General features: G+C 42.5%; 1 protein-coding gene across 3 annotated transcripts in view; it reads right to left on the bottom strand.

The window, feature by feature from the left end:
- plpp1 (phospholipid phosphatase 1) overlaps nucleotides 1–12121 on the bottom strand; it is a 107573-nt gene that overhangs the window by 45404 nt on the left and 50048 nt on the right. For 2 of the 3 annotated variants that reach the window (XM_033030591.1, XM_033030601.1), the window contains exons 2-3: nucleotides 10856–11007; nucleotides 6383–6663 (exon numbers count right to left, since the gene is read on the bottom strand). In XM_033030591.1, the coding sequence (XP_032886482.1) occupies nucleotides 6383–6663; nucleotides 10856–11007 (433 nt within the window). The remainder of the gene's footprint in view (nucleotides 1–6382; nucleotides 6664–10855; nucleotides 11008–12121) is intronic. The other variant, XM_033030582.1, reaches the window with a different exon arrangement.

Here is a 12121-nt window from a genome sequence, read left to right as displayed (position 1 = left end):
CTGCAGCAAAAGATTCTGCAGTCAGATCATATACATTGCCCAGATGATCTGGAAAGACATTTAAATTCTAAACTATATTCTCTTATTTGGCAACAGTTGATGAGGGTTTGACTCTGCTCAGTGTTTGACTTCAGAACATAAGCATGCAACTCACATCAACTCATCAAAGGACACGGATGATTTGGCAAGTGTTTGAAAAAAACACAGATCTCTGGCTGGATAATACAAAGGCACAGCCAGACATTGTGTTGCAACTGGTTTCAGCAGTCTGTTGTGGGTATTCCATTAAGTAGGAGATGGGGGCTAAGGGATTAAGGTACCATTAGTCACCAGTTATTTAAACATAGAGCCCCATAAATCAAGTAACACAACTGTCAAAGCTTTTAACATGAAGGATTCTATCAGAAGCAATGGTCTAGCTTAAACAGAAAGTGCTGGAGGAACTCAGTGGATCAGGCAACATCATTGAGGGTTCAAAAGGGGACTGCAGATGCTGGAATATCGAAGGTACACAAAATTGCTGGAGGAACTCAGCGGGTGCAGCAGCATCTATGGAGCGAAGGAAATTTCCTTTGCTCCATAGATGCTGCTGCACCCGCTGAGTTCCTCCAGCAATTTTGTGTAACATCATTGAGGGAATGGACAGAGGACATTTCAGGTCAGGATCCTTCTTCAGACTAATGGACAAAGGGGGAGAAAGCGGGAAAAGAAAGAAGGGGGAGCGGGGCGAAGCCTAGCGAGTGATAGGTGGATACAGATGAGGGAGGTTTAATTAGCAGATGGGTGGAGTAAGTGACAAAGGCAAGAGGTGCAAAGGAGACCATAGGGTTTCATATGAGGATGAGGGTAGAGGGGTACAACTTAAAATTGGAGAAATCAATGTTCATGCTGTTGGGCTGTAAACTACCCAAGCAGAATATGCAGTTCTTCTATTTTGAATGTAGTCTCACTCTGAAAAGGAAGGAGGCCAAGGACAGAGAGGGAGGACAGTATGGGAATGGGAAGGGAAGTTAAAATAGTTAGCAACCAGGAGATCCCTCAATATCCCTTCTCCCCATATCCCTTGACCGCTATCTTTAAGAGCTCTGTCTAGCTCTCTCTTGAAAGCATCCAGAGAACCGGCCTTCACCACCCTGAGGCAGAGTATTCCACAGACTCACCAATCTCTGTGTGAAAAAGTGTTTCCTCATCTCCGTTCTAAATGGCTTACCCCTTATTCTTAAACTGTGGCCACTGGTTCTGGTCTCCCCCAACATCGGGAACATGTTGCCTGCCTCTAGCATGTCCAAACCCTTAACAATCTTATATACTTCAATAAGATATCCTCTCATCCTTCTTAATTCCAGAGTATACAAGCCCAGCCGCTCCAATCTATCAACATATGACAGTCCCGCCATCCCGGGAATTAACCTTGTAAACCTACGCTGCACTCCCTCAATAGCAAGAATGTCCTTCCTCAAGTTTGGAGACCAAAACAGCACACAATACTCTAGGTGTGGTCTCACTAGGGCCCTGTACAACTGCAGAAGGACCTCTTTGCTCCTATACTCAACTCCTCTTGTTATGAAGGCCAACATGCCATTTGCTTTCTTCACTGCCTGCTGTACCTGCATGCTTACTTTCATTGACTGATGAACAAGGACCCCCAGATCCCATTGTACTTCCCCTTTTCCCAACTTGACTCCATTTAGATAATAATCTGCCTTCCTTTTTTTGCCACCAAAGTGGATAACCTCACATTTATCCACATTAAACTGCATCTGCAATGCATCTGCCCACTCACCCAACCTGTCCAAGTCACCCTGCATTCTCATAGCATCCTCTTCACAATTCACACTGCCACCCAGCTTTGTGTCATCTGCAAATTAGCTAATGTTACTTTTAATCCCATCATCTAGCTCATTAATGTATATTGTAAATAGCTGCGGTCCCAGCACCGAGCCTTGCAGTACCCCATTTCCTGGCGGACTCAGCATAAGTGTTCAGTTAAAACCTGAGGAACAGGACCTCAAATTCTGCTTCAGTAGCTTACGACCAAACAAGATGAACATTGAATTCTTCAACTTCAAGCACTACTCCCCCCACTCCCCCCCCCCTCCTTTTCTCCCTACTCTGTGCACACACATTTCCCTGCCATCTTCCAGCTACCCTGTTCCTTTTTTCCTCCTCCATATGCTCATCTCCATCCCCATGTCAAATACTTCCCTTCATCCCCCCCTTTCCCCTCCCCTGTCCACTTCCACCCTTATCCCTCCGTGCAACTTCACATTTCACTCCTCTTCTTTCCGTTTACCTGACACCCCTTTGGTCTCCTTTTCACCTGTAACCTTTGTCACATCCACCACCCAACTGCCCCTTACCTGCATTCACCTGTCATAGAACATAGTATATAGACTGTACAGCACAGGAATAGGCCGTTCAGCCCACAGTGTATATGCCAAACACGATGCCAAGACCAACTGTTAACTGCCTGCACAAAACCCATATTCCTTCATTCCCTGTCTCTCCAAATACCTATTGAAAAGCCTCTTGAATGCCTCTGTTGTTTCTACCTCAACCACCACTCCCAACAGCACAGTCCAGGCACTCATTACCCTCTGGTAAAAACATGCCCCACACATTTTTATAAACCTTGCCCCTCTAATCTTAAAGTTTTGCCTTCTAGTATTTGATAATTCTATCCAGGGAAAAAGGTTCTGTCTACCCTATCTATGCATCTCATAATTTTCTAGACTTCTATAAGGTCTCCCCGCAATATACGGTGTTCCAGAAAAAAAGAATCTAAGTATCTAATCTAAGTAAAGGGATCAGGGGGTATGGAGAGAAGGCAGGTACAGGATACAGAGTTGGATGATCAGTCATGATCCTATTGAATGGCGGTGCAAGCTCGAAGGGCCGAATGGCCTACTCCAACACCTATTTTCTATGTTTCTATGTAAGTATGTCCAACGCTTATAACTAATAACTCCTGGTCTCAATTATCTAACTTTCTGGTTCTTGTGAGAAAACATATTGATAGAATGAATAATCAATTTGTGGAAATTATGACTGACAGGGTGGAACATTTGAATAGCTTAATTATTTTATTTGGTTCTTTTAATTTTATTTTCTCCTCAACACTGTTTGCCAATGCCATGGTGCAACCGACTACTTGCCAATGCCATGGTGCAACCGACTACTTGCCAATGAATTGAAAGCTCTGTGGCTTCTCCCATTGAGATGATGCCTGTGGAAAAGCTGAATCACTGAAGTGAAGATGAGAAGTTGCATCTACAGAAAATAGTCTGGAAGCACTTTGTTACCACACAACAGATACAATGGCACCACCAAATGCCTCAACTGCCTCAGAGGACAACGGAAATTCAACATATTCCCATTGACTCACCAATTTCAACAAATGCCTCATAGAAAGCATCCTATGGGGATACATCACAGCTTGGTTTAGTGGGTGCTCTACTCAAGGCCACAAGAAACTGCAGAGAACTGTGGTGGCAATTCCTCACAATCATGCAATCCAGCCACCACCGCCTCCCCAATCAACTCCACACGTCTCGCTGCCTCAGGTAAGCAGCCAACATTATCCAGGACTGCTAACCCCTGCTCATTCTCTCTTCTCACCTCTCCCGTTTTGCAGAAGAAATGCTCGAAAAGCACACATCAAATTCAGGAACAGCTTCTGCCCGCTGTTATCAGCCTCTTCAACTGACCTCTCGTATGCTAAGGATCCACTCCTGATCTTCCAATCTAACTTGTTGTGGCCCATGCACTTTTTCTTTTCTGTGTTCTAACTATAAGACAAAGTTCTGCGCTCTGCTTGTTTTTCTCTTTTGCACTACCATTTGTACTTATGTTGCAGTATGATCATGCCTGGTAAGTATGCAAAATGAAGTTATTCACAGTACCTTGGTGCACATGACATTAATAAATCATTACCAACAATAAACCAATACTCTTTGAATACCATTCTCAACTTGCCTAACATAACTAGCACTAGCACTTTCATGAAATCCAACACCAGTGCTATTCTCAGTAGCAAGCCAACTTAAATAACTTGCAGTGTTGATGTTATGAATTTGATATCTCAGTGCACAATTAATGGAAGGAAATCACTGTGAAGCACAAAAACAGAATCTAAATTTGCAGACTTGCCTCAGTCAGCCAAAGCAGTGTGCGCGCCAAGAGTGACAATTTATAAAATATATAAATGGAAGCACAATCTTAGTTGCAACTTTCACTCATAGCACCCAGAGCCTGCAGTGACATTGAATAAAATGTATACAAACGATTGGAAACAAAACATTTTAATCAGCATTCAAAAGAATGTACTTTTCTGCTCTTTACATTAAAAAAAAATTCAACCCCAATGTGGTTTGGAACTGGATTTCATCCTCATCTTTTTTCATACAAAGGTTTGGAAAATTCTGATACTTGTCTTCTACTGTGACCTTATAAAATTGTAATTGATTACATTCTGAGATGTAAAATGCCTCATGCGACCGACAGGCAGTCTGGGTCACAAAAAGGCCCGACTTCCAAATTGTCAACTTTATAAAAATTTCCGATGAATTTTAAACAATTTTTTGAAAATAGTTAAGAATATTCTCAAAGCCTCCTTGGAATAATCTTCACTGACCCATGCAAATCTCTGGCTTGTGACCAGTCAAAACAGAAGGAGCAGAGATGGAATTTAGAATTGAATTAATTCATTGAGAGTAGACAGAGGCCTGGTGTAAAAGGTTGAAATAAATCAACACCTCCTAAGGTATCAAGCCTCTGGTGTAGGTGGGTGGCAGGAGAATGGGTTGGGGGGTGAGGGGTATGTGGGACATATGAAGGAGAAGAGGTTACTGGAAACATGTGGGAGAAAATAAAATTAAATTGATGAAAATGTTCTGAGAAAACATAGAAACATAGAAATTAGGTGCAGGAGTAGGCCATTCAGCCCTTCGAGCCTGCACCGCCATTCAATATGATCATGGCTGATCATCCAACTCAGTATCCCGTACCTGCCTTCTCTCCATACCCTCTGATCCCCTTAGCCACAAGGGCCACATCTAACTCCCTCTTAAATATAGCCAATGAACTGGCCTCGACTACCCTCTGTGGCAGAGAGTTCCAGAGATTCACCACTCTCTGTGTGAAAAAAGTTCTTCTCATCTCGGTTTTAAAGGATTTCCCCCTTATCCTTAAGCTGTGACCCCTTGTCCTGGACTTCCCCAACATCGGGAGCAATCTTCCTGCATCTGGCCGAATGGTTGCCAAAGTATGAGAAACATTAATGCACAAAGAAATGGATCCAAGCCAGAGATGAACGTGAATGTGAAGAGAAAAATTGTTGTGTGGAAGAACCATTCAATCGCCACAAAGACATCCAACAATGTGTAATATTCCTCACCACAAAACCATCGCACCTTCCACATCCATGGCTCAGAGCAACTCTTAGAGCCAACCACAATGAGGGAATTGTAGACTATTTGCTTTCTCTTTGATGTTAGATGATTTGATAGGCACCAAATGAAAGCTTTGTTCCCAGTGAGCGCTGCACCAGCACAGGAAGGAGCGCTAGATAGCCGGGCTGGACCGGGCCTGGCCGCTGGCACGGAGCAAACCAGGACAAGGCCCCGGTTGCTGGCAGATCAGAGAGATGTTGGCAAGCAATCCGACGAGCCGCAGGGCAGTAGGCCGCCTCCCAGTGAGCCGCGGATCGCTGCAGCGGCAATGAGGACAGGCCCGGAGAGGTTGCCGCTGAGCTTGGACTCTGCTCCCACTGAAGAGAAGGAAGACGGACCAAGGGCCGGTAAGCGGACCAGCGACGGGAAGCAGGGCTGGGCCTTGATGGTGGACAGGGACGCTGGAGGTCCTACAGCTGCCTAGGCCTCAACCCAGTGAGCCAACCGCAGGCCCGGCCCTCAGCAAGGGTAGGCCACCACAAGCCCGGCCCCCCGGGAAACGAGGGCTGAAGAGGGCCAAGCGTGGAAAGGGACGATGTTTTGCAAGATGAACAAAATGGAGGATACGGCTGCACCGAGCCTTTGTGGCCTGCAGCAGATGGGACTGTAAAATGGCACCTCTTGTATATGGACCCAGTAGGCTGCTCTGTGCATACTGCACTAACTGGGGCGATTGTGCTTATGTACGGGGATAGTCTTGCTGATTTGGTCTTTTTTGGGGTTTTTTATTTGTATTTTTATTAGAAGCAATGTACAGTAGTATAAACCGCGGCATATGACAAACATTTCATGTACAACTTCTATTTTAAATTTACCAAGAAAAAGGTAGATCAAGAAAGAGAGATTTGCTGATTTGTATGCAAGAAAAATTCAATGTATCTGGTACACATGTCAATAAAGAAACAATTGACCATCAGTTAATTCAAACTTACCGTGCTTCATTGGTCATTCGCTGGTCACCCAGGCAGGTGAATTCATTTATGTACCCTGCAGCACAGTTGATATTCACCCAGTCGGGCTTGCAAACATTGATGAAGTGAGGTCGAAGACGCCCAATTGAATATTTGGCAATGTCGGTCAGAGACTGGCTTGCAGCAGCCCCAAATAAAAATGTCCCAATTGCCTTATACACAGTGGCTACATAGGAGTTTGTAATAAAGGAATTTGAGTGCAAACGGTTCCAACGAACTGAGGCTAACTCCCCAAAGATTATCTGCAACAGAAACAAGGTTAAGCATAATTTCTGCACGAAGAACAAGTCATGATATTCCCAAAGCATGCAGCATGCAATCCACTAGTAATTCAGCACAGATAGTTGCAAGAAAAAAGAAAGCAGCATCAGAAAATCTATTTTATAAGCCCATTTGTTTAAGTTTTTGTGAATCGTATCTTTTGAATTTGGCAGCTATTGAGGTAAAAATCAGACAAGTTTTATGAGTGGTGCTCATTTGTACAGCTTTCCCTGATTAATTAGTCATGATTCTGTCATTTATACTTGCAGCTGAAATTATTTGAAAGTACGACATCAGTATTACGCACAATAGTCCACATGATCTTCGATTACTGCAACAACCCATGATCATTTTGTTGCTCAGAGTATAATACTAGTAAAGCAGCAGAGCTGGTCATCAAATGATTTTTAGTATGTTTGTTAGTTACTTTTGTCATAATCGTTGACATTTCCACTGGCAGGATGAAGCTCCACAATCAGAAGATCAGCACACAGGGCAGCAGATGGTGGCAACAGCAGGCCTGCTGCTGGCCAGAAGGTAAAAAACCAGATGAAAGTTCTCACATGGAATATCCAATTGTTTTAGTGAGCTCTGCACTCAGCTTTGACTGGGAGGCAGAAGTTGGAGGTCACAGAATGCCACAGACAGATGAGGCCCCTTGTGAAATGGACAAGTTGGTGTCTAATGACAGTCCCTACCCGAGCATTATTTCAAAAGGCGAGTGACTCTTCTGACTCGAGATGCCATCTCAGCTGGTGTTATCAGGCACCAAGTACAGAAAAAGTGGCAAGTACTGTTGTAGGCCATGAAGATGTGGAGTACTTTCCTCTGGCTAACATAGATGCCTTGGGCCTTCCCTACCCTCCTGCCACTTACTATGTTCATATCCGCTAGTTATCCAGCATCCTCACCCACCACCTGGGGTGGTGTTACTGTTACCAAGTTCAAGCAGGACTTCGGAGGTGGGCCTTGGCTATTTTAATAAGGTTGGGAATCAAATCACCATCCTATTTCACCCTCTGTTAAAATCAGGGCTGCATGTTATTTGATCTTGTCTGGGAATGCCACCTGGCCTTGGAAGCCCAGCTTTATAGAAGAAATTTTCACCGAGCCAAGTTGCTTGTTCCAGGTTGGTCTGCAACCAGTTTTCAAGATCTTGCACCAACGGGGCTTGCAGCCGTATTAAGCTTCAATGGAAGCTAATATTTCAAAGCTACCAGAAGCAGATCTTTACAAAAGCCAGTGTATACATTAATTAACTAAAAAACAAATATAACATTTACAAAAGAAAGACAAATCCATTGAAATGGGCAAATAATGCCATGATTTGCAAGACACCAGAATACATTAAGTGGCATCTAAGATGCATTGACATAGAAGAAAACTACAACAGACACTGGCAGCAAGACAATCTCAATATTTGTCTCATTATTTGCATCAAACATTAAATCTAAATAGCACAAAAGAAATAAAGGATTTGGGGGTACATGTATACAAATCCTCGAAGGTGACAGGACAGAAAAATGCACAAAGAAACTGGGGCTTACTTAAAGCCACTGAGAGTGCAGAAGTAAGGAAATGAGGTTGAAACTTTTCATAAACATAAGTTTGGTTACCACGAGAGGTTTATGCATAATTGCATGCACTGCACTTTAAGAATGACATGAAAACCTCAGAGAACACACAGATTTGCTACAAAGGAATTTGAGGTTAGGGATTTGACAGAGATTTCAAGTCACTTTATGGCATTGACAAAGTAAATAGATAGAAACTATCCACTATAGTAGAAGAGTTACGAACAAGAGGACGCAGTTGTAAAATGAATACAAAACAAAACACAAGGAAAACCATTGAGTGGTTAGGATCTGGATTGTGCAGACTGTGACAAAAGCAGATCCAGGTGCAGTACTGAATATGAAAAAGGGACAATTATGTCAAAGATTGAGGAAGAGGATTAACTGCATTTGTTTCTACAGCAAAGGCACAATGGGATAAATGCCATTGTTTCGTGCAGTAACCATTTTATCACAATGCTAGCAAATGTCTTGAAGCAGGAAGTAGTTATGATAGCTTCATTTTGCAGTAACCCATGGGTTTCTCCCATTATTTGATCACACAAACCTGGGCAAATCACTGAGAGACGAAGTTCATTCTCCAGGGTCATCAACATCGGAGAATACACTTTGGTGATGGATATGCTCTGACAAAAGCACACGATTGGATTGTTGAAACAGAGACTCCAATATTTTGTAGATTTTACACATCCAGGTAAATTTTCCAAAACAATCTTGTGAAACAAGAAATGCTGCAGAATGCAGCATTTGAGGAGTTGGAGGTTTAAGCTTCGGGATAATCTGCTTCATGGTATGAAATTCAGATTTGAATTCTAGCAAACAAGATGAAATGGAGATTCCTGGTCCACAAGTAGTAGAGGATAAGGAAGAAACCATGTGAACCAATAACCATTTCCAATAATGACTAACCCAGGCTATGGACACTAACCTAAAACTCTCAAACATGAGTAGCTCAATGGTTCATGTTTTACAATCAGTTTGTCATTCCTGTGGAATATACCACTGAGTGGTTTATATTTTAATCCCTGCAAATGGCATAATGATAACCCATCTTATACCTCATTGACATGTTAACTCTGAAAGCTAGTGTCTCCTACAAAATCTAGGTGTATGACAACATGAGAGATTGATCAGCATCTTCTACATGGTTGTTTTACACAGTGTACACAAGGTACTTCAGAGGGTTTTAAGAGTCAATCACACATCGTGGCACCTGACAAAAGTGAGGTAGTAGCCTTCCAGTCTAAGCTTATAAAAGAGTAGGCAAGTGAGGATCATGACATGGTTCCACAAGAGGTGAACCATATCTGAGAACATTGCCTGAGAACAAAGGGGACTTGGTGATTTGAGCAAAATGTAACCACCCAGAAAGTAAGCCGTCTTTTTCCTGCTGTGCCCCGAGTTTTGGGCACTACTACCACTGGTCTAGAGCTCGGCATGGCGTATCATTGAAGAATGTAACATTATGTATGCTTGGAACCAATCTTTTTGGCTGGCAAATAGTGATTGACTCTTACAAGTTAAAAATCTCTATAATCATTTGCATCTTGATTATTACAGCAAATTTTGAAAGAGCTGAATCTGGCCACTTGCAGGTATGAAGAGCTGACATAACATACAAAAAGTAGAGCCACCCATGTTATTGGCAATTGTAGGAAACTAGTGCTGCAAGATATTTAATGGGTGTTGTTCATTATCATAACTCTGCACACTACCCGTCATTATGTCAATGACATAACTTCACTGCCGTTGCTTAACTAAAGAAATATAGACAAATAAGGGCAGTGAAGAAAGCCAATCATTGGCCTTCATTGCAAGAAGATTTGAGTTTAGGAGTGAGGAGGTCCTACTGCAGGTGTGCAGGGCCCTGGCGAGACCACACCTGGAGTATTGTGTGCAATTTTGGTTTCCTAATTTGAGGAAGGACATTATTGCTATTGTGGGAGTGCAGTGTAGGTTCACCAGATTAATTCCCGGGATGGCGGGACTGACGTATGATGAAAGAATGGGTCAACTGGGCTTGTATTCACTGGAATTTAGAAGGATGTGAGGGGATCTTATAAAAACATATAACATTCTTAGAGGATTGGACAGGCTAGATGCAGGAAAAATGTTCCCGATGTTGGGAGAGTCCAGAGCCAGGGGTCACAGTTTAAGAATAAGGACTGAAATGAGGAAAAACATTTTCACCCAGAGTTGTGAGTCTGTGGAATTCTCTGCCACGGAAGGCAGTGGAGGCCAATTCACTGGATGTTTTCAAGAGAGAGTTAGATTTAGCTCTTAAGGACTAAAGGAATCAAGGGATATGGGGAACGGGGTACTGATTTTTGATGATCAGCCATGACCATATTGGATCGAAGGGCCAAATGGCCTACTCCTGCACCTGTCTATGTTTCTAATTCTCATGGCCCAAATTGCCACCAAAGAGCGAACAGTTAACTAGACAGTGATTGGAACTTCCCGAATTCCGTTGTAAGTGTCAAAGAGTCAAGCAAGCCGTAGATTCCCTTGCGTGACATATTCTTGCCAATTATTAAGCAACATAATTTACAATAACAAGTGAAAGCAACAATTGTGTGGAATAAAAATGTTGACTTACTACCAGTAGAACAACTGGAATAAAAATGCCAGCTAATAATTGGTAGGATATGGTGTCTTCTTTGTATGGGTACTTGATGGTTTCATCATTACAGTAAAATCCTCGTCTGAATGGAGTGCGCATCGATGAAAGAATTGCAAAAGGCAATCCAGCTAGTAAAGCAACAAGAAACCAATCTGTCAGTTTAATTAGATATGATACATGCTTCTCCGTGATTGACGTCCAAACATTACCTGATACAAATGCACCAGTTCACTCGCAACAAGCTGCGGACATGTCTAAAACAGTGGAAAGTTTAAAGGTGCCCGACCTGTTGCACTTCAGCAAACCAACATGTTGATTTATGAAGTCACACATAGAGACATCTCTGGGTAGATTGCAACAGAGGGCATGAAAAGTGCCCGTCATATCTTCCGCCATGTGCATCCTGTCAACCAAGTGAGCAGCAGCAGTCAGCATGACTGCCTACCAGCCAGCCATTTAGGGCAATGGATGGCACAAGAAGTAAAATAGGAAAAAAAAGCGTTAAAAACAGCAGCACAAAAAGAAACAACCTAGAATCAGATAAAAGGATAATGAAAGATTAGCCGAATCATTTTCACGAAATATTAATGAACTTTCAGTCTCCCGGCATTTTAACAGACCATCTTAGGCTTGAACTGTGTGTTTCCTGCAGCTGTCTTTACTAGCTCTTCACAATAGAATGCCAAAAGCTTTGCAATGAAACTATTTATTTCTACATGGTTTTCTTCCTTGATTCATACAGGAACGGGGTACTGATTCTGGATGATCAGCCATAATCATATTAAATGGCGGTGCTAGCTTGAAGGACCGAAAGGCCTACTCCTGCACCTATTTTCTATGTTTCTATACCGGGATCAGTTTCTTAGTTCATAACCCCCCTACAGTCAATCAGATGCTGATATTTCTATGCACAAGTGAACATTTAGGTGAACTACTGAAGAGGTTTGTTTGAATGCCTTAACAAATTCAACCTTGTTCATTAACATGGGGAAGAAAGAAAAAGCAATGTAATCACAGTGACATCAAATAACATCTTTGATCCAAGACTTCATGAATTTATGCAGCAGGCACAAATATGTACATAATGGGCATCTATCAATGGTCAATTGAATAACATGTGCATGCTTCAACTTCCAATAAACACTCTGATGTGAACAGAAGATCAAATTAATGGAATTAACCTCCATTCGATGTATTTTATGATACAAGGACAAATTTAAACATTTATATGGATAGACCAAG

The sequence above is a fragment of the Amblyraja radiata genome, chromosome 1 (assembly GCF_010909765.2).
Source record: "Amblyraja radiata isolate CabotCenter1 chromosome 1, sAmbRad1.1.pri, whole genome shotgun sequence".
NCBI lineage: Eukaryota > Metazoa > Chordata > Chondrichthyes > Rajiformes > Rajidae > Amblyraja > Amblyraja radiata.
This window is presented reverse-complemented; position numbering and strand designations above follow the sequence as displayed.